The following is a 27,354-nucleotide window of genomic DNA, read 5'->3' on the forward strand; positions in this document are numbered from 1 at the left end:
GATTTCCTCTTTGGTAAGTGTCGTGGGGGTATATGTTGAGTTTTCAAGTGAATTGTCTATACCTAATTCGTTTATCAAGCAATTATTGTACTAAAACTATTGTACTATTTACGTACCTGTATTTTACAGTACTTGATTTGTACTTAAAATGTTGGTACAGAAATAGTACCAAAAACGATCACAATATTCCATGTTTGAAAATCATATTTTAAGAGATTTGAAATAGATATTCTATCAAAATGCTGAAAATGTAAAATTGTAACCAAAAATATGTAGTACTTAAAAATTTTCAAGTACAAATCAAGTACTGCAAAATACAGGTACCTGAATATTACAATAATTTTAGAGTAACAAAATAGTACTGAATATGAAAAGTAGATTTCCAGTACTAAAGATTTTCGATACAGACATAGTACCTATGCAAAATTGGCTGTGTAGGTGTTATAAACGGGTCCAATTATGTTTGTGTAATCGGAGGTGTGTTTGGAAAGACAGTTAAATAATATAAGGTCCCTTTGTTTGTGTCTTCTGAAGGTTTTGTAAATTCTAAAATCTCATTTTGTATGAATACTCTACCTCGTTTTACCTGAAATAAAACTCCATCAAGTCAAAAAACAGAGCTAATAAAACATGGCAAGTTCATTTGTTTACTCAAGAGATAAAGAGAAAATAAATATGACTCACTGGTTTTATATTTTGCATATTTTTAAAGGCAAAGTATATGTTTCATACTTTTTCAGGAGTACTCTAAATGCTAAGTTAAGGTCACATTTTTTTGTTTAACCGGATTAATTTTTAAACCTGATAATTGCTCTTACTAAAATATTAACAGGTGACGGCCTTGTGTCCTTTTAGTTTTATCAATATCATACTAGTACATTTTGATAAAAATAAACTAGAGATAAAATATTTGTTTTCTGTTCAAGTAAATATAGAATATCATATGTTTTTGTTTCAATATCACATCCGTATCAACCTGAGACACCAATACACAGTCACAAGAGGGCAGCTCGGTATCATCACGAATGGCGGATACAGCACAATTGATAGTGATTGTATGACACATACAATTTACTTATATTTACTACTAAGTATTAATTATGATCAATGATAATAATCATCCGAGTATAAATATACAAGTTGGCTACTCTTCAAGGACGTATTTCGACCATTCAAAACAAAATACTTCCTAAAATTAACAGCTGTAGATAAATTAATGAAACCACTATAATTTCTTTCTGGGCCAATATTATTTGATGACCATAAAAAGAAGTAATCAATGAGACAACATTTCAACAACAAAATAAAAGCAAAATAACGGTCAACAAAGTTTACAGTCACACTGTCTTAAATGAAATACAAATTTCTCGTGGCTTGTGCGTTGTCTCGTTTGTACATTGTATGTCGATTAAAACTAGTACTATTCTCTCTTTGAAATAGCTTTATATTTTCTTCTTGGTTTTGACATAACCAAGTGGATAATAAACCGCACTTGTTCAGGAAAGTTAGCTCAAAATCGAGCTGCCCTTATCAAATATTGATTTTTATTTCCCTTTTTAGATGCACCAATTGAAAGCAAAAGAGCAATGCATAACTTTTATTGGTTAGTTTATACATCATATTTTCTTATTTTATTCTCTAAGTATTTTTCCGTTACTAGAGTCCGGTGCCCTTTTTAATAGCTAAACAGGTTGAAAGGAAATGAATGTCAAAATGTCAATGCAAGTTAAAAAAGTATAACAAGGGGAATATCAAAAGGGGAAGTCCATAAAAAATACTTACAAAATCTTAATACTAGCAATCACCGGAACAAGTAAAATATATATACTGCTATATTTCTGACTATATATATATCTTTATTCTCACAAACCAAATTACAAAAGTATAGAGACATTATATATATCTCAATAAAATTGCATAAATTGCCATTTTTCGAAGATAGCGGTGGATTAAACTTGGACTTATATCTAGCTAAACCTCCCACTTTAAACCATGAATCGATTCCTTATATGAGTTCTTGTCCTATAACGTAAGTCTTAAATTTTAAACCTTGTACCTTTTGTTAGGTCTTATTCGTGTTTTTCTGTTCTATATTTTCTCCTATTTATTTGTATTGTAGTCCTGTCATGTAATGTTGTCATTTAAATGTTAATATAAAAAAGAAGATGTGGTATGATTGCCAATGAGACAACTAGACACAAAAGACCAAAATGACACAAACATTAACAATTATAGGTCACCGTACGGCCTTCAACAATGAGCAAAGCCCATACCGCATATAGTCCGCTATAAAAGTCCCCGATAAGACAATGTAAATCAATTCAAGCGAGAAAACTAACGGCCTTATTTATGTAACAAAATGAACGAAAAACAAATATGTAACACATAAACAAACGACAACCACTGAATTACAGGCTCCTGAATATATTTAACATTGCCATTAAAACGGGAGGTTAGGCATGACAAAACCGGGTTGAACTATATTATAATAGTTCGTTTCTGTGTGTGTTACATTTTAATGTTGTGTTCTGTTGTGTCGTAGTTCTCTTATATTTGATGCGTTTCCCTCATGCAGTTTTAGTTTGTAACACGAATTTGGTTTTTTTTTTTCAATCGATTTATGATTTTCGAACAGCGGTATACTACTGTTTTCTTTATTTAACAAATTGTGTCTTATTTTGATAACTATAATCATTTTATCAAAACATGTACCACTTGTTTATATGACAATAAAGATTATTATAATAGATAGACAGCAGTGGCAGATCCTGGGGTGGGGGTGGGGGGGGTGGGGGGGGGGGGGGGGGGGGGGGGGTAGAAAACCCTTTTGGACGATTAATGCATTTGGATGGGGATTCATAGTTGGAATGTCCCCTTTATCCTGGAATTGGACCCCCTTTTAAAAAAGGGCTGGATTCATTCCTGGACAGCAGTAATTCAAAGAGTCGGGGGAAAAAGACGAAAAACGTATTGTTCTTAAATGAAGGGTTTTTAATAGTTTTTGCGAATGGCCTTATGTTTTGAAAACTATGATAGAGGTCAAAACCGGCAGTAGAAGAAAACATTAGAAGTACAAGATTTACAAAATAATATTTATGATCTTTGAAACAACGCAATAATTGTAGTTTAATATCTCAGAAACTGTTACAGTTGTAAATCTTATTCTGAAAAATGCACGGACAGCCAACGATTCTTTATATGAGTTATTGTCTTTTGATGGTGATTTTGATGACCTTGTAGTGTTTATTGAAAAAAAGGACGGATAAAAAAACAAATAAAGAGCAACAAATCATAATATAGTATTTGTAATTATTAGTATTCAGATGACTGCTTAGAGGAGATATATTTGCTTTGAATATCACAGTTTTGTGAATATATGTTTAAGATAATACAAAAGTGTCAATAAGCACGCATGTGCGAGTTAACACTTGACATGCTTTGTTAAAATAAATAGGAGAAAGATACCAAAGGGACATTCACACTCATAAGTCAAAAGTAAACTAACAACGTCATGGCTAAAAAAGAAAAAAGACTAACAGACAAAAAATAGTACATAAAACACAACAAAGCAAACTGAATACTGAAGAACTTTAACCCAAATAAAAACTGGCGGGTGGTCTCAGGTGCTCCGGAAGGGTAAGCAGATCCTGTTCCACATGTAGCATCCTTCGTGTTGCTCATATTAGTAAAAAGTCGACAAGAAGTCTTATTCGGTAGGCCATATTCAGCATATTAAATGGGCACGTGATTTGTAGTTACGACACCAGGAACATATCCGCTATCATGTGAGTCAACCAACACGTGATGGCGTCCGTAAAAGTTACGTAGGGATGAATATTAATTTGTTGGTTGCCCTCTTGAGGTCTTTGGTGATTTTCTTTTGTCATTGGGTTGCTATTTAACGAAGTTTAATTCCCCAACATCACACACAATTCTGGTTCTAAATTGAAACTTGAGCAGGACTATTGTTAAGGCTAAAGCATAAATAGTGTTATAACCAAAGAATCTCCATGTATGCGAACAAAATCCCCACACAATTCAAAACTCATATCAAGGCTATGCACAGATCAATACCAGTTTCAGTGTAGCATGGATACAATGAGGGATACAACCCCGACTAGGTAATGCCTGAGCTTTTATGCTGGATGGCATTGTAATCACACATACCAATGCACTCCGAATTGCATTGAAGTATAAATACTTTAGTTAATATAGAAATAAGAAGATTCGGTATGATTGGCAGTGAGACATTTCTCCAACAGAGACCGTGAAAAACATAGGTCAACGTACTGTCTCCTGTTAACTATCATAAGTGGTATGGCATCTGCATGTCTTTTGTTCTAAAATCTTTTCCATATTTCCAGACTTTTATAATTCATTTAAATTTACAGTACCCCTATTTTGAAATAAGTGTTATTTTCATATTGTTGTGTATGAACGTATAATTACTATTTCGACGTACACGAAATGTTGTTCTAAAGAAACCGTCGTCAGATTGGCTTGAGACACAATGTTTGCAGACAAAACACATAAAATGTGTACAAGTATCAAACAAAAACAAGAGGGTAACACAAGTAAACAGAACAGTAAAGCAAAAATTATGATTGTATACTAGAATCATAAAAAAGGGATTAGCAAGTCACCCCCTTTCAATTGTGACATATGGGATATTTGAGCTAAACAGATTCCCTAAAATATATTTATAATAAATTGTTCATTAATATTATAAAATTCATAATTAGCTCAATCTTCTAAATTCTATAATTAATAACTGTATATCTTGGCAGCTTCAATCCTAGTCATGAGGGAATTAGTACTGTTCATGTGTTCTGTGTTTAGTACCGGTTTTTTTTATCGTTCTTTATCAGCTGGTTGACTGTCTCAAGGTGAGATCCAAGGTGAAATCATTTTGCTAGTGGTAATCTGTGTTTCAAAGCAATCTTTCAAGAGTACCGTCTTTGAAGAACCTTCTGATTATATAGCAGAGAATGGTCATCCCCAAGTGTTCTTCTTGTTTCCTATTAACTTCATCGTTTATAAGGCTGAACTTTTGACTCTTGTTATGTATATTTCACAACCCAGTCTCACCCTTTTCATGTGTTATCACATATAGTAGTACTTTATGTATAATTATTCTTATATGGGAAGTTTGAACAGATCGTGTAAGTCTTAATTATAAACGTGCACGTATGCCTATATACTAATTATAATATTTTTTTGAAAAAAATCAACTTTAACTTCATTTTGGCTAAGTATTAAAGCATTCTCTCAGTTTGGTTTGTACTTTACCAACTTCAAACACCATCCCTTACGTTCATTTCCGTTGATAAAGATACAAACAATTAAAAGTGAATTAAATTGAAAACGATTAATTCCCTGATCGTTGTAACAATTCTTTGAAATAAACAATCTTAGGGGATCGTTTTGATAAGAGGGAAATGCGCGCTGAAAATGAATTAATAATATTTTCGTTGTTGCAGAGAAATAAGGTAACTTGGGAGAATATTTATCAAACCCTGCTCTCAGTATATGATCAAGTTGATCACTAAGATTAAATTTCGATTTGACAGCAGTCAAAACTAATTTCTTTTCCTTAACCTTAAGTGATGTTGGATTTAAGAAGATTTAAAAGTTTTCGTGTAATTAAATGGTTATTTATGTACAATACGCCACAGGTAAATTAAATTTGTCCAAAAGAATGAAAGACAAGCCAAATTCGATTTACACTACTTGCCCTTGGTTGTAATCTTCAGGTCATGTGACATATGGTCGTACAAAAAAATATCGGTGTATATTTCAATGTTGTAATCAGCTGTGCGTACTCTGGGAAACTATTATCGTAGTCTGTTTCAACTTAAACTCGTATATTTTTGTTTGTGTATCATTATGTGAATGATAGATAAAATGGTGTGAAGGAAGTGTAATTTGTTTGTTAATTGTGATTATTAGGTTTGTGTGTATTTTATAGTATAATGAGTTTTAAATTGAATTCAGTACGAGCCGGCTCTATGAGTCCGCCAAGAGTCGGTAGAAGCTCTGATCTGGATAATAATAATCGTAAAATGACCACCATGCATGATTTACAAGTTCTGATTAAAGGAAAGGATGAAAAAATTATGGAATTACAAAAACAACTGTCCGAAAAGGACGAACACCTTCAGGAACTTCGCAGTCAGTTGGATAAATATCAAAGTGTTTTTGGTCAAACTTTTAAGCAAGTTACAAAAGGACCTAGAAAGCAAAGGGCCCAGGGAATATCAGCTGAACCTCAAATGGTACAAAATCTAGTCAACCAAGTTTTCAAGAAGCACTCAAAATGTACAAGGTAGGTTACGAGACTTAATATTAATAAGACACAGATACGTCACCGCAAATTAAGATCCATCTTCTTAATATTCATTTATTTGAAAAAAGAGGAATAGTCCCTTGTTCATTGTTAAATTATCAAATTGTTTATTATTGTTTAAATGATTACTAACAACGTAACTCGTGATGATTAGCCAGTCACCCTCTTCAAATTGTATCGACAGGCTATGTGTAAACAACGGAAAATTACTCTTTTCTTCCTACCACCTCTTAACGTATAAACACATAGTTTGTTAATTCGTACATAAATGAAGTGTATAGAAAAAAACCACTTTCGTGTATTTACACTTGTTAAGTATAAGAAATAAAAGTAGAAGGTATTTAAGCTAGTGGTTGTGATGCCTTGAATTAAGGCAAAGCAGAATTCGTCTGAGAAAAGTGTAAACATTATAAAGTCAGAACGAACTGGTATGGACACAAAAACTTAGACGATATACATGTTAAATGTGTCAAAGCGTAGCCTGGGGGTATACCATTAAAACATTACAATGACGGTTTTGTTTTGGCAATGTGTGTATAAAATACAACTTTCTGATGTAATTAAAAAGGACGACTTGTTTTTCTTTACATAAATGTACTTTTATTATTTTTTTTGCCAACAATGGTTTCTTTTTAAACAATCAGAATGACATGATGACTGGCCTGTACCTTATCAACCTTGTTAGTAGTAACGATATTATAGTGTATGTCCTTAATCGTTCCTAATAAGACAACACACACATTTTATCTGTCAAAATTTATTAAGAAAATGAGAAAATTATTTGATCAATTTCAAACATAACACTTTTGTTTGACAGTGTTAGGTTTCAGTGGTGGATTTAATTGTAATTTATTTACAACAAAATTGATTTGAACACGAATATTATGAAATGAACAAAACCAAACCAGGAATACAGTATGTGTATTAGTTCACATTCATCAATCATTCTTTTGTGAATGAATTAAATATTTTATAAACAGTTTTGAAGAATTTTGAAATTGATGATGTGTTTTACGTCGTTTTTTTCGGTTGTAGAATTGAAGATTTATTACACGATTTTACAATAAATGTTATATTTGCATTATTTATAAATGCATTTCACGTATTCAAAATTAATCAATATCGATACAAATTTGCACAGTTGTAAAATGTATAGAAACAGAAATGTATATGTAAAAAATAAGAACAACAAGAGTTTTATTGTTCGTTACACTTCGGAGTGTTTTAAAATTGCAGCAATCTGCAAATACAGGATAAAACATTCCAAAAGAATATATGATAAAACAATTATACGCAGACTGATGTTCCTTTGATTGTCATGTAATGGTCAGTTATACGACATATGTAACAGTTCAAAAGTCACCAGATGTCGACAAAATACATGTATCATGCAGTTATTTATTGCCTAGGTCGGCGATTTTTTTTGATTTTTTTTGTGCGAATATTTATTTGAAATTTTGTTTACAATTATTTTTAAATCAAAGGGGACAGAATACTTATTTTTATCCAGTCTTGGTCAAGAGTATTTAATTCTATAGTTCTAACGAGTACCGACCCTAGACCCACTTTCCAAAGTCTACATTGATTAAGGTTTCTTCCCACCCCTGACAGAAAATGGTACTTTACCATCTTTCAGACTTGGATATAGGTAAAATATGTTTTGGAGAACGTAGAATGGTTTATAAATTCATGGATAATATGTCATATAGTAAAAAAATGATCCAGTTTTAGTACACATATGCATCATACACTTAAGTTAGAGTTTTAAGATACACAGATAACTATCAGTTATTAACGTTCCACCTTGGCCTTTTAAGTGTCGAATAAGGATACAAGAATAACAAAAAGTTTTGGCTTACATATATATATATAATATGTATAACTAGATAACGAAGACATCAAATTCGCCCCCTACTTATTTGAGGCATTTAACTTGTGTTTATTTTCTTTTAGTACCTTTTATCCTCAATCTTCTTCTGACATAAAATAATTGTAACACTAGGTGATTTAAGGTCAGAAGATAAAATACTCATCAAGGATGTAATACTATGTTAATTTCTGTTTGACAAGATTTATATCAGTCGCCCCCTGGTCACATTTTTATTATCACGTGACCTTTGTAATTTCTCCCCAAAAAGTAACGGAAAGTGACATTCGGATACATTGTTCATTGGCAAGTGGTTAAGCATCTACTTCCAGATCGCGTTGATTTTCTCTAAGTCTCTACTTAGGAGAAAGTGTAGCTTTTCGAGAAAGCATGTATACCGTGGGAACCCCAGTTGAATTCAGGTCGAGCCATTTCCGTCCTTATCCAAATAAGGTCAAGGTATGCTTAAATATGTATACATATAGGTCGCAAACTTGACCACAAGTCATAAATACGAGATATTCTAGCAACTGAGCCATGACCAGAGTATTAAAGACACCGTTGATGTAATGAGACAATTTGTTTTACTGTCGACAATAGTTTTCCTTTGTTCCCACCAGTAAAACGAGAGATAGAGAGAGAGAGAGAGAGAGAGAGTGAGAGATTTATAAGATAGGTCTAACAATAACGCAATCTGTATAACAAGGAATTTCAAGTATAAATGTAGATATTGCACTCAGATGAAGTGCATATGTAGTCGCAGTTATTAAAAACAAACCCAAAGTATAACTATTTGATATGAAATCATGACATAGCTCTAATATCAGTGACTGCACATTATAAAAGGTCATGTTTTACCAGACTTACAATAACCTTAACGACTATGCATCATTTGGAAGGCTTTACACATCGTATCATAAGCAAGTCAGACCTGTGACTGTAATTCGCAAATCTGACGATTGTTTTTGAATGTCTAGGAGTTTTACTGTGATACATGTCACTTTTGTATATAAACACATCATCTCTTGACAATTTGTGAACAAATATTTTGATTGTAATGTTTAAACTGATTGTGACTCAAGATGTTAGGACTGATTAAGATTTAAGAAACCATTTAAAACTTTAACACTGTATAAAAACGGAGGATAATGATTTTCAAACAAGATTGTTAAGTTTAGCGGAAATGTGGTTGTTTGTTTACATCAAGCACTTGTCAATGAAAGCGACTATATACAAACTCAATTTATAAATATCTTCATTCGAATATCTAGAATGCTTTGTCGTTCATCGTGGTGATGTGCATGGTTTTGTGCAACTGTTGCAGCAAGCACATGGATATTTTAATTAATCTTAAAGTTATAAAATACATAATAAAAACAATTAACGAGGTATACGTTATTATATGGCGATCCGTTTCTGTTCAAATTTCTAAGGTGCGCAGCAAAAAAGCGTCATTTTAATCAACCTTAAAGTTATACATGATAAAAACAATTTATTAGGTATAAATAGTATATGGTTATTAGTTCCTTTTCAGATTTCTAAGATGCAACACGATTTTTTTTAGAGCGTTTATTATTGAAAGATTTTTTGGTTCGTTTTGTAAAATTTCAGGAACTTTTCAATGAGTCAGTAATAGTTCTCCAAATTTAAGATATGGGGATTTGTTGTTCTTCTTTAAAATAACATTCATATCCGTTTTGGAAATAAAATATGCCGTCAAAATGAGTGATACATGTACGTACATTTGTATTCGTCACTAGTCACCCTTGTGGCAGTGTACTTAAAATATTTATCAATCCGCTTCTGTGAAATACGTTTTTTTTTATTTCGAAAATTCCCAGCTTTAGTTTCATTGGATAAAGTCAGTTAAAAATTATTTACGTTATACAAATGACTGCAGGTTAAACATTTGATGAAATTTTACAATAGTCATGAGAGTGGTAGCAACAAGTTTTTTTTCCCTCCAATTTCAATGACTTTCAAGGGCTTTCAAGCACCTATTATGGTCATCCAGTTGTTTTCAAATTTTTAAGTATTCTGTTGTTTTTCCGTTGAAGTACAAGAATATCAATGACTTTTGTAATTTATAGTGCAAAGGTACTTGCAATGTCGAACCATTTTTTTTCTGTTTATATGCAAGCAAAATATCTGAATAGCTATCATTCCGCTGCTAATTCAACATCAGATATTTTGAATAGTCAATTCGCTAATGAAATAAACAACACAGTAAGTGTGCTTGATGTATGAATGATAAGAATTTCGACTCTATAATAATTTTGCCTATCAATTTTGGTTAAAAGTCAAATGGTAAAAATGGTTGAATGTTGACTGGTTAATGTGCAATTGTAAATATTACGTCATATTCAGGACGAAAAGTTGAATGCTAAAGTAAAAGATAGGCGGAAGACACAAAAGGAACATTCAAACCCAAAAGACGAAATAAAATGACAAAGTCATGGCTAAAAACACGAAAAAGACAAACAACAACAGGACACAAAACACAACATTGAAAACTAAAGATGAGCAACACGTACCATACCAAAATCTGAAGGTGATATCAGGTTCTCCGGAAGGATAATCAACCATGCAGAATACGGAAATCGACTGAGGGAATGGCGGACAAAATTTTTAACAGCCTTTAATTTAATTGCATGAAATAAAAATCAGGGAAAGTCATTCATTGATTTAGACTGACCGTACATAGGTGTAAAAAACTCAGAGGAATCTCATATACATTTAGAATGTTTTGGTGAATTGTTACCTTGACATTTCCTTCAAACCTAGAGAGATTTACATTGTTTAGTAATCAGACGTCAGACTTCTCCAGGGGAAACTTTACAAAATTGACTCTATTTAGGTTTATGAGTTACTGGTAGACTTATTACAGACATACAATTGTTTCCAACTGTTTGAACGTCATATTCTTAATCGTAGTAGGTATCATTATCAGTTAAATTACATGGTCGGAAATATACAAAGAGGTAGCAATTCATTCTTTCTTTCCTGAGTGCTTACAAGTATCTTGATAAACTGAATACAAGAATCATTTCAAGTGCTCAGTAAATACAAATTTAAAGCTATATCTGTTAAATTGTTAAAATAAACATTTAGAAAATGACTCTTCTGTGGTGTATTTCTGATACCGGAGTAAATAAAACTTCATGAAACCACTAATTATCTTGGATTATTTGATAAAATTCTTTTTATCATGGAGTGGTATTAAGTCTATGGTCTATTTAATTAGGAATAATACTTAAAGAAATGAATTAAGATTGCACAATAGTTACCGATAAGTTTTGAGAAGCAATTCTCAACTTGTTTGTACGATTTACATGTATTTGTAACAGTAAATTCCCTATGTATTCGGGGCTATGTCATGCTTTTAAAATATATTTTACTAGAATTAATTAAAAAAAAGACCGACAAATTGTATCACCTGCAGTCACATGTTCATACATTTGTTTATTCAGAATAAACATTCATACATATGGGATCAATGCAAAGGCGTAGTTCAGATCGTGCACTGCTAACCGCATCACCTACATGTATTGTTAAGTTTGAAATGTACAGCCTCGTCTATTGTAAAAACTAAATTTGCATACTTTAGAATTGTTCTAATTTGTATTACATTCAAGAATTAATTGATGAAAATCAGGAGTTTTGTCGTCCTTGTTATGTAGGGCACTAGCCTATACTTTTTGTTTTAGATTTCTAAAATGTTGATTTTGGGATGTTTTGGTTTTGATTAAATTGATTTTCCAAATTTTGAAATAAATTCTACCTAATTTCAGGTAAATGTTATTGTCTCTATTAGGTGATACCTAAACGTTCTACTTTTGTGATATGGGATAAAAACAAAATTGAGGGGGGGGGGGGGGGGAGGGGGTGTACTTGATTTTTTTTAAGGGATATATATAAATATTGTTACTTTGTAAAGCTGGTATAATATATAATCAATTGCTATTAATATTTGTCAAATCCCTCATAAATAAGTCAAAATGGGTATCAAACATTTACCAATTGTATAATTCCCAATACCTGGTTGTTGGGCGACAATATAAACATACTACATTTCTCAGTAAGTATATTATTATTAATGACTGAAGACTATACCTGCCTAATATGAACATTAATATGTATGTGTATCTATTATTTATCTTGAATTATGGGTAAAACATACTGAACTTCGTTCGCCGTCCAATTAATATGTAAATTAACATGTACAAGAATACTGCAGTATATCAGCATAAATAGACACCGATGAAATATAGGTCAACTTCATATCATTCTACTGCAAAGTTGTTTACGATTGAATTTCCTTTTTATTGTACCTTCCATTGTTAATTGCTGCACCCGATATGCTCAAATCTTCATCCTATGGTGCAACCGAAGATTATTAATAACACAATATTATCTAGTTATCCTTTAGATAAGAAGAACAATGCGTACGTTTTATGGCCACTATTTTCTTTGTAAATATAAAAAAAAAAAGATGTGGTATGATTGCCAATGAGACAACTGTCAACAAGAGACCAAAATGACACATTCATTAACAACTATAGGCCACTGTACGGCCTTCAAAAATGAGCAAAGCCCATGCCGCATATTCAGCTATAAAAGGACTCGATATGACAATGTAAAACAATTCAAACGAGAAAACTAACGACCGTATTTATGTAAAAAAAAAATGAACGAAAAACCAATATGTTACACATAAACAAACGACAACCACTGAATTTCCGTCTCCTGACTTGGGTTGCCATCAAATGCTCAGTTTTCAATTTCGATGGATGAAATAACAGAAACATCCGTATTGTCTACTTAAAAGCAACAAGAAAGTAACTAAAGTGTGTATAGTTCAACCGTGAGTTGGTTGATTTTTGTATGCGAACCGATACCAGGATTGATTTGGCTTTCTATGCGAATAATTAATTTGGTTGGTTTTATGATCGATGAGAACAGATTCATTTGTAGATGTGGTGTTCTTTGGAAATCGATAATTTATTTGGTTTGGTGTTCTATGCTAATCGATAAATTGGTTGGTTTCATGTTCTATGCGAACCGATAATTTTGTTGGTTTTATGTTCTATGCGAACCGATAATTTATTTGGTTAGATGTTCTATGCTTATCGATAAATTGGTTGGTTTTGGTGTTCTATGCTAATCGATAAATTGGTTGGTTTGGTGTTCTATTTCGAACCGATAATTTTAAGTTGGTTTGATGTTCTATGTGTTCCAATAATGCGTTTAATCGTTTAACTCTGAATATCTATCAACCTTTTTTTATCAGATTACAAAGAACACTAATTTATATGTCTGCATACACACTTCAACAATTTCTGGTTTGCACTTTTAATGTATTGGAATCTTGAACATACATACTTTTGTAGTTTGCCTGATCTTGGGCCTATACGAATTAACAAACTCTGCTTCTTTCAAAACTATAACCGCGGTGGTATCTTAAATATTCGTGTTGGTAGATTCTCTATTCGATACTAAACAAACATATCAACTACTTATTTTATAATAAAGATATCCACGAGTGTAATATTGATAAATGATATGTGAACTGAACTATTTTTTTTATCTAGTTACATGGGGTGCAAAATACCGTTGTTACGAAATTAAAATTAAAATTGATAATCTAATATCATTTTGACGTAAACGATGTATATTGGTTCAAAGATTTCACGCCTTTTAAAAACATATAACTTACTAAAGGTGTAATGAGGGATATGTTTTGAGGGAAGGGGAGGGAGTGACAGTCACGCTAACGTTGCTCCGAAGAGGGCGAGAGGTTGTTATTTAAACTTTGTATTTCGTCATAATGTGCATGTTACATGCATATTTAGAAATGAACATACAGGAAACTAACCGTAACGGAAACTATAGGATGTTACCATGAACAGAGATATCAATTAATTAATTATTAGTACATGTAGTAGTATTTGGTCAATAAAATCTTCATGTTGTGGTTTGAAACTTAAGATGATAACAACATGTTTTTTTTCCTATATTATAGCGTGATGACGTACACACTTATATATATAAGTATTGTGTAAGTTAAACATTTCAAAACAAGTTACCAAAAACTAGATTTTTGTTCAAACTTGATGACTATTGTCTGCGGAGAATTCGCATAATTTTGGTCGCACCTGCAAGAATACATCGATCTAACACAATTATCATATTTTATCTTTCCCTTTTCTGGTCAACTTCATACAAAATAAGTTAATTTTGAATTTTCAATGAATCAAATAAACACAAAACAAACAAAAACCTAAACATCAGTCGAACTATATCAGCCTTAATGTGATGTATTATTGTTGTTTTTTTTTTATGTCTGGTGTTTTAGTGGTTTGATTTATACCTTTGGAAAAGTGGTTTAAAGAAAGTGGTTGGACATTTTTTGACATTTTTTATTTTTAAAACAAATTTACGATGAAGGATTATATTGGGTCAGACATTGACATGATGTCAAGTTATTAATGACCTAAAATACCAAATTCTAGGAATACTAAGTTTCTGGAGGAAAAGTATACGTTAAATGTTACTATAGTGTTTCCTGTGATTTACATACGATACTGATGTACCACTTGTAACTCATTTCATTGAAAAGGAGCGAATGTGTGATATAATTAAAATCACTAAACTTGTGAACAAATATTAATATGTTTAAACGGAACAAATAAATCTAAATAAAATTACACAAAACTTGTGTAATGATTGATAAACACATTATCGGGTCTTATTTGGTTTGTTTAATTTATATAGTTTATTTACAAATCCTTGCTAAAAACTTAAATTATATTTACAAATACTTGCTTAAGTTGCCTGTCTGTAGCATTTAGTTTATTAACCAAATATTGTTAAAGTTGCAGGCGCGGATCCAGAGGGAGGGTTCCGGGGGTTGGAACCCCCTTTTTTTGGACGATCAATGCATTTGAATGGGGACATGTAATTGGACCCCCCCCCCACTTTTTGTCCTGGGTTAGGACCCCCTTTTTTAAAATGGCTGGATCCGCCACTGAAAGTTGCCAGCCTTAAGTACTTAGGTATGTAAATAAATCATAATTGTTGAAGTGGCCTGTCTGTTGCATATGTATAAATATGAAGATGTGGTATGAGTGAAAATGAGACTACTTTCCATCCAAGTCTCAACGTATAAAAAGTTAACAATTAAAGTTCAAAGAAAGGCCCTAAACACAGAGCCTTGGTTCACACCAGAAAACAAGCTCAAATATCCACAAAATGACTAGTGTAAAACAATTCAAACAGTAAAACCAAGGGTCTAATCTTATATAAAAATAGGGGAACGAGAAAAAGAACAAATTAAACAAATCTTTATCCGTGAACTATAAGTTTACATAAAGAACTGTTTTGTGCTTAAAACTCGCGACTTCTCAAATAGTTGCCAAAAGATCGTCAAAAGTACTCCTCTTTCTCTCGATAAAACCTCTTTCCAGTTCCTTAAAATCAATATGCTTTCAAATAAAAACATGCTTTTACCATAATACGTCTTGAAAATGCATGATGCAATTTTTGTTTGTCACTGCATGGACGCTGAGCATCGATAAAAAAAATCCCCCAAAACCAAGAAAAGTTTCGTATGAACCGTTGGAAGATAAGTGTGTAACGACAGTTGTGCTGTCTTTTGTAATAAAGTTATTTGGTAAATGTACTTTCAACACAATATTCTTTCATCTGGATTGACCCCATATCTTTCTTTTCAAAATAATTCTAATACTAAAAGCCTAATAAAGTATATAAGTTAATCTTATCAGGAACAATCGCCAGGGGATCTATTTATGTAGGTATTTCAAGATTTCGTTTGAACTGTTTGCACCTTTTGACTATATTCCATTTTGCACATTATATACATGTACTAAACCGGACTTCTTTGGTGTTGTCGGCACGAGATTGTTACGTGGTCGCTTGTACTGATACAAACTGAACCTCCATGAAATTAGTTCACGTTTTTTCTATCTCGAGATAAATCTTAGAGCACGATTAACAAAGTGTGCCTACTGAAGGTCAGTTTATAGAGTGTTGTCACTACAAGCAGGATATAGTGCATTTAACGATTAAAGTATCAAAAAGTATCAAATGACTTGAATTGAGAAATGTAAACCGAAATTCGACAAGTTTGAAGTGCATTTCCGGGTGTACTCTGCTAGGAACGCACAAAACTTGGAGATGTGAAAAAAGATGGGGATATAAAGAAGTTTATAATACATGTGCCATCGCCAAAGTGTTTGATCCGTAGGTATTACACTATCAAAGACCACCAGTCTAAAAGCAGTAATATACAACCCAGTGGCGGATCCAGCCATTTTAAAAGGGGGGTCCCAATCCAGAGTAAAGAGGGGGATCAACTATATGCTCCCATTCAAATGCATTGATCGTCCAAAAAAATTAGGGGTTCCAACCCCCGGACCCCCCCCCCCCTTTTTTGGATCCGCCAATGCAACCAGTGAAGCTAAAAACGAATCAAGCATGCATACTTTATTAAATATAAAACATAGTGAATGTTATGTGTTTTGGAAAGCTTTCCTGCATTCAGTTGGAACCTAAAGGAACGCACAGACCATGTGTATAAAATGGTTGAACTCGGACTCTTATTTATGTGTCTTTCATGGTTTAATTCTTCACAATGTCCATTTGCCAGTCATGGTTAAACCTTGTCGCATGATTGTGTGTTTGTCATAGTTAAACCCTTCTGTATATGTTCGTTTGTCTGTCTCAAATCATGAACCGTCAGTGGTTTTCTTTTGTATTTTATTTAGTGCTTATTGTCACTTAGGAAATTTGGTAATGACGACACATAATGTCATTGTTAGTAGTTTCTGCTTAATTCACTATGACTCAGAGTGATAAACAGCATGTGATATTGTACTTGACCTGATGCATATGTCGACCTTGACATTAACTTTAATTTTTGGTGTGGTTTGGTTGCTCTCTCATTTTTTTAGACAAATTCTCCTCTTTTGGTCATTCCTTTTAAATTACTGAAGAGTAATTATAACTTGATATTCAAATTTAACATGGTGCAAGCCTACCACACTACATGTTTGAGATCATGATGCTAAATATAGAAACATTTCAATTTCCAAGGATAGTAGGGAATGACTGTTTGAGTAGCACATATGCAAATGAATTGATATTATTAAAAATCTTAAATGACAGATTTATTAATACACGTTTTTATTGCATCTAGAGACAAAACAACATTAATGAAATTCTTATACAACTTGTATTTCCGCTTGTCATGTCAATGACATGGTTTAAAAAGTAAATAAATAGATGTTAAGTGCACCAATTACAACTTATATGAAGAAAAAGAAAAACACAATAATTTATGAAAGAAAGAAAAAACAGTTCGTTATCATATCATATCATGATAACAGACAAAAGAAAATTGTGCGTTCTTAGGAGCGCTAATGATCGTAAAGAACAATTAATACCCCCAAAACATCTTTTTTTAGTCTATTTATTGCAAGATGTATTTGAAAACATTGCATGTGGCAAATTAAAGGATGCCAAGAAATTTTATAGAGGGTATACAATGTATTTGATTTACATCGAACATATAAAAGGTCATGAAAATGTATAGTATAACGCAATGCATCTTGTTTTTTTTTTGTATACACGTTTTAAGCAATGATTACCGTATTTTGTAAGAAACGAAACATATATTGGTAATTCTTAGTTCAATGTACAAACTTTATTTCATTCGTATCACTCTTATATGCACCGTATCCTTTTGGCGCCAAAACGTGTACACGAGACGACCATGAACTATTCGTGTTCTTATGTTAGGGGTCAAAGGTAAAGGTCACAACTATAGTTCGGAGATTTAAAAATGTAGGCATCATCGAGCCCTCAATATCGCGTTCAATCAAATACGTAATATCCATGCATGACCATATAGAGATTCAAAAAAAATATGTTGACTGATTTGAAGGCACAAGTTCAAGGCCTCACAATGCAAAGGAAGCTTGTAGACATCTACGATTTCTATTCACCGCTGGACGTTAAGCAACCAATAATCAATCAATCAATCAATCAATCTGTTTCTATTCTAGTTGTTAATCTTCGTCAAACATAGTCACAGTTATGCGTTTCTGTTTATGAGAAACATTTTTGTAAGGTGAAGGTCACATGTAAGATTTAAGTCTAGCAATACGATTAAGGCATCAATATTCACAAAACCCGAAAGAACACCATAAACACTGTTTCAGTCCCTGAGAGTATTCTGATTCATTTCCCAAACCCCGTTAGTAATTGGTCAATTTAGAACATAACTTTTATAATACGGATTTAATAGATATTAATATAATTTATTTTGTTAATTGATTTCAAATTGACTGGAAATTGCTTCATTACACGATTATTAATTATCTTGCTTTAAGCGAAACATTCCAACATACATTCTTCGTTTAAATTACATAGAGGAGTTAATATATGTCATAGAAATGTAGCCGAAAGATACTCAAATAATCATTTTAAAAAGTTCCCCCTTCGTACAGTGAACGTTTGTATTTATCTACTTTCAAAGAGAGTTGTATCACAATTCTAAACTCATTGGTGCAGAGATTAAGGGGAGAATTCCCACTGCAGTTTTGTGGTTTCCTTACATAACTTGAGTAAACGATGCAGATCCGGATTTTTATCAATCAAATTCAATCATAGTGAACGTGTTAAGATTAAGAATTTTATCAAGTCCTTTGGTCATAGCATCTAAAGATCCTATTATTAATGATTATAATATTGATGATATCTGGAATATAGTTTCTAAATTAAAGAAAGTAGAGTCATAATTTTATCTCTATCAATCGTGTTGCAAACCTCGCTCTGCCCTGTAGTCATTCCAGTGTGTTGGACTTTTAAAACATACTGCTTAGCAAAACATAAATATAGTTACTTAATCCAAACAGTAAAGAACAGATAACGATACTATAGTCTGATAGTAGTATATAAGTATTTCCTTTGCATGGGTGGCGCTGACGTATACCCATATCTCCTTTTATTTGATGTCAGCGGGCAGAATACTTGTTAATGATAATTTGATATTGATGATATTCTATAATGATATTCTAAATTCATATTGATATTTACGAATTATTAAACAGTACACAATGTATTATCCAATTAAGTCTAAAAGTGCACTTTTTGACAGTAAAGTGCATTTGATTTAGTGTCCGCATAATATTTAAATATTTAAAGTGAAAATGATTTTTAAAAATCTTTTGTATACTATCTGTAAGTATAATTCTCATGGTCTGGTTTTCATATCAGTACACCAAGAAGTAATCGCTTATATGTCGAGCATAAAATTGAACAGACTATCATTTCGTATCTGTAGGGTAGTGCATAGATGTAGTTTAACATCATTGGGTAGTGTTAGTGTGTGGAAAGCGAATTTGACCACACAAGGAGGAAGGGCTTTTTACCCGATTTGTTTTACTCACAGGGGCAAAATATTGAAGTTGTCAATTCGTACAGGAAATTGAGTATTAAAAGGTTCGCTCCGGATTAGCAAAACTGATGAAGATTTCTCCCAAAATTCTTTTGAAGTTATTCTCGCTCCGCATATCTCTACATGCTTCTATTTGTTAATTAAACTTTTCCCTACTACCTTCATCACACTTACATATACAATTTAGTTGGTGTATTATTCATTCTCCTAAACATAAAGTTACTTGTCAGTAGGATACAAATCTGCTAAGAATAAAACCACTTGGTTTCATATTTAATTGAAAATTTGGTATCAGTATCAACAAAATTTCGTTTTATCTCTTTTGATAATAGAATTTTAATATTGTTATTGATACTTTAACAAATATTCATTTAAAATTTGACAAGATCAAAAACGAAACAGATACAATGTATTACTTGCAGTTTTAAAAGGTTTAAATTAAACATTGTCCTAAAGTGGTTCATTAACTCAGAAGTATACATTCTGCAGGTGTGCATGTGGTGAAAAGCTACAGGGAATTGATTGTTAAATACATAGGATACTTTTTTTATTTTCTCATTTTACAAAATTACGATAAAGATCTTTGTTCATTTTTTATTCACTAAGTACAATGACGTTGCATCTTTGATATGAAATAGAACAGTGCATGTCAGACAGTGCTAGGAGGGACAGCTCTGACACGAATTACCTCATATCAAAAAAATTGAAGATGGGCTCTTATTAATTTAAGCTACGTCATGGTGTTAAATTTTGAAAATAACAGTCACCAGTTTTTTTCCATGATGTTAAAAAAAGGGGGTACTTGGTGACCATATTTCACCTATAGTGATCACTATATTATTAAAATTTGATTAATTGTTACCCTTGGTGAATCCAGAAAGAGGGGCCAGCTCTAGTCATGCTACAGTGATTAATATAATTAACCCATTTTTTCACACAAAAAGGGGGGCTTAACCACATGAGCCCTCTCCCTTAAATCTGCCTCTGGTTACGAAATATTTGTGTCATAACTGATCTCCGAAAACGTTGATGACTAGTTCAAAAGCCCACTCAAAGCATAATCTGGAACTGAAACGGAATGAACACTATTGCTGAAAGCCAGTAAACCATTTAGAAGAGATTATATCGTAGGTGCCTTTGCTAATTGCATGGGAAATTCAGAAAGCTGCAAAACATAAACAGTCTGTGCACAACAACAGATTTGTTATTTAATTATATACACTTCGGTCCATTTCTCTTTGAAACGGTATTTGCAGTATATCATAATGTACCAAAACCTAATAATGTCGCTCATAATATATACATTAATAACGAAAGAAATTCATTTCATTTTCTAATAAATTGCCGTTTAATAACTACTTGTGTAAATATTTTACACATAAATCTAGATAATCCGGACGTCTTTCATGTCGTTCCCGACCTTTGGTTTTTAGCTAAATGTATTATAGTTTCGCTACCATTGGCACCTGATATGGTCAAATAAGGATCGATTTCATTGAATGTTTTAGTTTGCCGAATGCAATAAATCGTGTAATTATGAATGTTATCGCCTCTTGTGATAATAACTGAAAGAACTTGGTATACTTACTATTTGTTTTTCGAAAAGTTTCTATAACTTTTTCACCTCGTAAAGAAGCGATTTGATTTCAGTTTTGACAAGCGATCTTTCATGTTTTGAAAAAACTTTTAGTATTTGATGTTTTAGTGATACAACAGCTTGTAAATGTTATAGCATGTTCATGTATTGTTTCTCTTGATCATAAGTTATTAATATATATGTTAAAACAAGAGTAATACAATTAGTTTCCAATAATATTATCTATTTGTTTGCGGCATGTTTATTGATTTTTAAAAACTTATTTAAAGAGTTGTCGTGAAGTAAAAAGAACAATTTTAAAAATCATCAATGATAACCGTGTTTTCATTAATTTGACATAGGGGAAGAGAGCCTATACGTCGAAATAAAAGGAATTTAATAATACATTCAGGAATGCAAGAGGAATTTCTGTACAACGTGTACAATGCATACATAGTTATCAGAGGTACCTTTAATAATGTTTAAAAGACTCGTATACCAAAGTTGCATTTAAGTCAGTATTAATTTAAGATCCAAACTAGTTTGTGGTAGGGTAGTACTGCTGACAAAGTTAGGTGTAAGGACCTCAAGTCGGAGATCAAAACAGGTTAATTGGGTTCGGTTATCTGATGACAAGTGCAGGAACATTTGGCATTGCTTATAATACTGAAATGGATTTATGTAGTAACCCGAAATAGATCGTACTTTAGAAAACTCAACTGAGTTATGGAGGAAACAAATCGTTATATTAAGTTTACAGATTCTTATTTATTTCCAAATGAAAGACCAATATATTTAGAAAAATGGGCATTGATTATAAATAAATCGTTCAGTGCAGTTTAATTGGGAAACACGGTGTTCTCCCTTGTTCTTTACTCTCGAGAATCAGTGGTTGTTATCTATCTGATTTTTCTTGTTGTTTCCCTGTCCAACATCATGTTTATACTGATAAGATATTATCTAGTGGGTATAAATGAGGAAAACTGAAAATAATAATTTTGAAGGGTTTATTGTTCATTCTAATAGAAAAAAAAGATTGTTCATTCTAATAAAAAAAAAGTTTTCAGAAACTCCTCGAAAGTATGGTCGTGTGTTCGTATGAGCAAGTCTTTTTAATTGTTCTTTAAGAAAAGATACTTTAAAATTTCAGGAGAATGACAAGGTATGATTATATTCACTGTTTATTCCGTATAAAATAACAATGTTCAATTTGAGGTGTTCAAGTGGTATTTTTTTCAACGTGTAAATATGTTTTTATATCATGTACTTTGAATCCCCTTTAAATTCTAAAAACGAATAGTTTTCAATGTGTTCACGTAATATCCGTTTAGATCCCAAACGCTTTCATAAACACGTTTAGACCGTAGTAGATGCGTTTCAAATGTAAACGCTGTTATTACAGGGTGCTTGTATGTTTTTAGTGGTCTGAGAATATCATTGTACTAAAAAGAACCACACTTGAAGACTATGTTTCGAAGTTAAAGAAATAGTATTGTTTAAGTCAGTATGACGTTAATCATTATTTGAAAAAAAGTTTTCTTTACTGATTGGATGATGGACAGGATATATTCATTAAACAAGATCAATTTGCATTTTAAAAGTTGCATCAAATTTTTACAAAGGTATTCAAATTCTTTGGTATGTTTTTATTTTTATTCGCATTTGTTCTCCGGGCTGGTTGAAGGTTCTGTAAAAAAAAATCCAAGACAACCCAGAGATTTTTAGGAGTTTATTAAATACTTCAGGTCGATAATTACTTCTGTCATATTTTAATTAAAGAATAAAACATAAATACGTCATCAAATTGTTGAATCTGGAAATTCTCGTACTTCTCTCAAGATGTTTCAAGTGCATATGTTTTCTCTTGATGCATGACGGCAAGATGCTGTCAAAAAGATTAAGATAGTTACGAAATACCCATGATTCCCTCAACATCTTGATCTCAATCTTAATGATAAAAGAAAAGTAAAGTAAATATTATTATGACGTATGCGTTGTTTCGTATCCTGAGATGAACAATCTATCTTACTGAAAGAAAAGAATCATTTCTATAATAACAACGAGCAATTTTCTGACATCATTACACATTAATTAAGATATATTAAGCTTGATCGTTGTATGCTTCAGACATATTTATACTTCCTAAATTTGTTAGTAAGAAAAATTAGTATGTTTTGACGACATCGCATACCTTGTTAGAACAGACATTTACTTTAAAATATATGTCAACTAAATTCAATTTGGCGGTTATGTCAGAAAAATCATGTTTTTATTTTTTATTTTATTTTTCTTACAACTGCAAAACATTCAAATACGGAAGCTTTAAAATAGCTTCACATGCACTTATATCGCTTGCAAAAACACGACCATCCTTAACATCAATGTATATTTTCTTGTCAGATGGATCTTAAGTTCGATCTACGGAAATGTCCACTAATATTTTACGTGAAACCATAAATTAAATGATTTTGATTTGTCCTACAACACAACTTACCATAAATAATACATAAATAATACGACGCAAAATAAACGGAAGGAACAACTTATTGACGCTTATTATGATCTATTAGGTGTAAGTGGATTCGGATAATTCCTTGTAGATGTTTCGACCCTAAACTTTTCGGACCATAGTTTATTTACATAGATGTGGGAGTGTATTGTCCATTTAGTCAGTGTACTATGAATATACATACACAATAATTAACTGTTTGGGTGATGACATTGGGTGATTTATCAAATCATTTATAAAGCCAGATGACTTAACAGAGATCCAATACTTTTTTTCATCTTAAGGACTTCGACCCTTTAAATTCTTGTAATTCAACAAATGAAACATTTACTGCAAAAACGTAAATAGCAACAACGGTATGTATACTGTAACTTAAAATAAACAACATAGCTATCTATAGAATGTAATTAAATTTAGATTTATGTTAAGTATACAATTTAAAGAAGATAATTTTACTTATAATAGTTTATAAAGAATAAAACGATGATAGTAAGATATCAAGGGAGTTATCAAATGCGATAAATCGAAAAGAAAAACAACCTTTAATAGTATTTCAAAAAGTTGATGAAAAATAAACGCCAGACAAATAGCAGTCCATAAAAAACACTTGAAAGAAAAACATTAGGCATCTACAACAAAATACAAACAAAACAACAGTCCACAAAACACTTTAAAGAAAAACATTAAACATCTACAACAAAATACAAACAAAACAAAACAAAACAACAGTCCACAAAACACTTTAAAGAAAAACATTAAACATCTACAACAAAATACAAATAAAACAAAACAAAACAACAGTCCACAAAACACTTTAAAGAAAAACATTAAACATCTACAACAAAATACAAACAAAACAAAACAAAACAAAAGTCCACAAAACACTTTAAAGAAAAACATTAAACATCTACAACAAAATACAAACAAAACAAAACAACAGTCCACAAAACACTTTAAAGAAAAACATTAAACATCTACAACAAAACACAAACAAAACAAAACAACAGTCCACAAAACACTTTAAAGAAAAATATTAAACATCTACAACAAAATACAAACAAAACAAAACAACAGTCCACAAAACACATTAAAGAAAAACATTAAACATCTACAACAAAACACAAACAAAACAAAACAAAACAACAGTCCACAAATCATCGGAGCATGACTGGAGCAACCCCATGATAGGCAGCTAGTAACCTCTGATGAAAATTAATGGATTCGCCTCTGGCTCGTATATAAAATATGAGTATAACGAAAGCAGAGAAATGAATCTTATATATTTAACTAGAATGCGCATACATTTTTTAAGTAAAATGGTCACATAATAATTTTTACTTTAGCACATTGTGACTTGGATTGAGTGTTGTTTCATTTGAACTCAAACCGGATCTTTTCATGCCTACATAGTTTATAGGGATTTATATGAGACAAACAGAAAATAAAATCTTCGAGAGATAGTATTATGGGGCAATATTTCGGTATGTCAGATCAACGTTATAAGGTATACACACACTAATCCAGTAGGGTGTTCGATCTGTCAAATTTCTAAGTGCAATATTTTAAATTAAGTCTTTTTTTTGGGGAATAAATAAAATCTTCTTGAGTCTTACATCACTCTTTCAATGCTTTCTGTTAGGGACGGGTAGATTTCTAAAGGGCATGTAATCTTGACATAAACCGTAAGAATATAAACACTAAATCTGTGTTAAGAAAATTAAAATCACGCTATAAATACTAAATAATTTACAAGTAAATCGCTGTGATCTAACATTTAAAAGTATGTCTACTTCAATATAAATAGTTGAATGCTATTATAAAAATGTCATTAAACTAAAAATCAATTGACCTCTTTTATTGAGTATTCCATATTTGAAGTGATTGAAGTTTAAATAGAGACGGAAGGTCGCGTGTATTTGACGAGATCAAAGTTGTGTATTTTGTCTGTTTTTTATTGTCAGTTTACAAGGATTTATCACTACAGTAAACACTTTAGCTACGATTACATAGCAGGAGGCTTCAAACTTTTGTTTACATGTCGATTATCGGCTGGACTTTTATAGAGGACGACCATTTAACTTCAAATAGGGGGTTATGGTTTTTTCCTAAAAGAATCTTCTAATCCCCAATCAAGCCGATGAAAAAAATCGAAATTTTTTCCCATGTCTTTAATTTTTTACCATGGCGTTGTGGGTTTATTTCAATTTATGACTATGATCGTCAAAAAACTAAATAAAAGTTTTCTAACTCAGAAAAAACCCATAGCTCCGTTTTTAAGATAAATGGTTGCTCCCCAACTCTTACCTTCATGATGGGTTGGTTTGGAATAATAATTTACCGATGTCATTTTTATAGATAAAAGATGCAAACAAATTTGTCCTGAAACCAGATGACCGCTACTCTCTTTGTGGGGAAATACGATAGCAAATATATTTTCATTGTTGGTCATCCAAATATTAGAATTGTCATGCGAACAATAACATTATCTGAAATTTATCGTTGCTATTAGTCTTTCCACTACACTGTGTAGTATATGCATATTGTAGAACAAGTTTTAAGTTGTTCAAATGCTTTTCCAACAATAGCTGTTTTCAGAGAATACTCGTTTTGTCGATTCTACTTTTTGATGCAAAGACCCGGTTTTTTTTTCATATCGCATTTGACTTTTTTTTTATCTCCAGCTTTACGAGACGTGTTATCCCCAAAAAGGTTGAAATACATAACCACCATATCCCCTAAAAAATAGAAAACGACCGTTAAAAATAGTTATTTACATTTGCTTGGGTTTTTTTCGCTTAACGTCTAGTAGCAAGTATTTTTTGCATATTCAAGGTTACAATAAAACCAAAATGTCAAGTAAATTAACGGGGATTGAGTTATGAATTATAATTGCTATAAGAAAAAAAGGTTGTGTTGATTAAGGGGGAGAAGTATTGCTTTGCAACAGAAATGCATTCATAGTATATACCGCTGTAAGTTCATTTGTTTTGTACCGAACGAACAAGCAGAAAAAATCAAGAAAGTACCTTGATTGCTGTTGAAAACCAGATATGCTGTTATTATCTTGTACGACCCTGGTATCAATATAGATAGAAACAGAGTAGAACAATTATCCACTTCATTAATCTTAATAATTATAGATGCCATGCTATGTGTTTTATAGGAAGCTGTAGATAATGATGCACTAACGTACAGAACATAATTTCTGTGAAACATTTTATCTATACTAACATTTATTACAGTAATTAGCAAGAAATGTTGAAGTTTTTTTTTATTTTTCAAATTGAGATTTTATACTGATGTTTTCCATAACATTTCGACTCTAGAATTGGCTTTAGCACCATCTGTCGTCTCTCTTCCGCTCGAAAATTAAATATAACTTTCTCCTCGACTATCTTGGAATGAGTTCAGATGTTCTTAACACTAAAAGAAAACAAACGGTTCTGCTGTATGCCTTATAAGCTTAGAAAAGTGTGTACTTGATGGCTCCTCGATAAGATTACCTTAATAAAATGAAAAACAAAAATAAAAGCTTCCAAGTTTACTAGTACATGGGAACTGATGACAAATGTGTTGA

At 31.8% G+C, this 27,354-nt stretch overlaps 1 protein-coding gene across 1 annotated transcript in view; it reads left to right on the plus strand.

The window, feature by feature from the left end:
* The first annotated feature begins 5,731 nt into the window (after positions 1–5,731).
* LOC134724518 (cGMP-dependent protein kinase 1-like) overlaps positions 5,732–27,354 on the plus strand; it is a 105,371-nt gene continuing 83,748 nt past the window's right edge. Inside the window, exon 1 of the mRNA XM_063587588.1 lies at positions 5,732–6,325. Within this exon, the coding sequence (XP_063443658.1) occupies positions 5,973–6,325 (353 nt within the window). The 5' untranslated portion in view covers positions 5,732–5,972. The remainder of the gene's footprint in view (positions 6,326–27,354) is intronic.

The sequence above is a fragment of the Mytilus trossulus genome, chromosome 7, assembly GCF_036588685.1.
Source record: "Mytilus trossulus isolate FHL-02 chromosome 7, PNRI_Mtr1.1.1.hap1, whole genome shotgun sequence".
NCBI lineage: Eukaryota > Metazoa > Mollusca > Bivalvia > Mytilida > Mytilidae > Mytilus > Mytilus trossulus.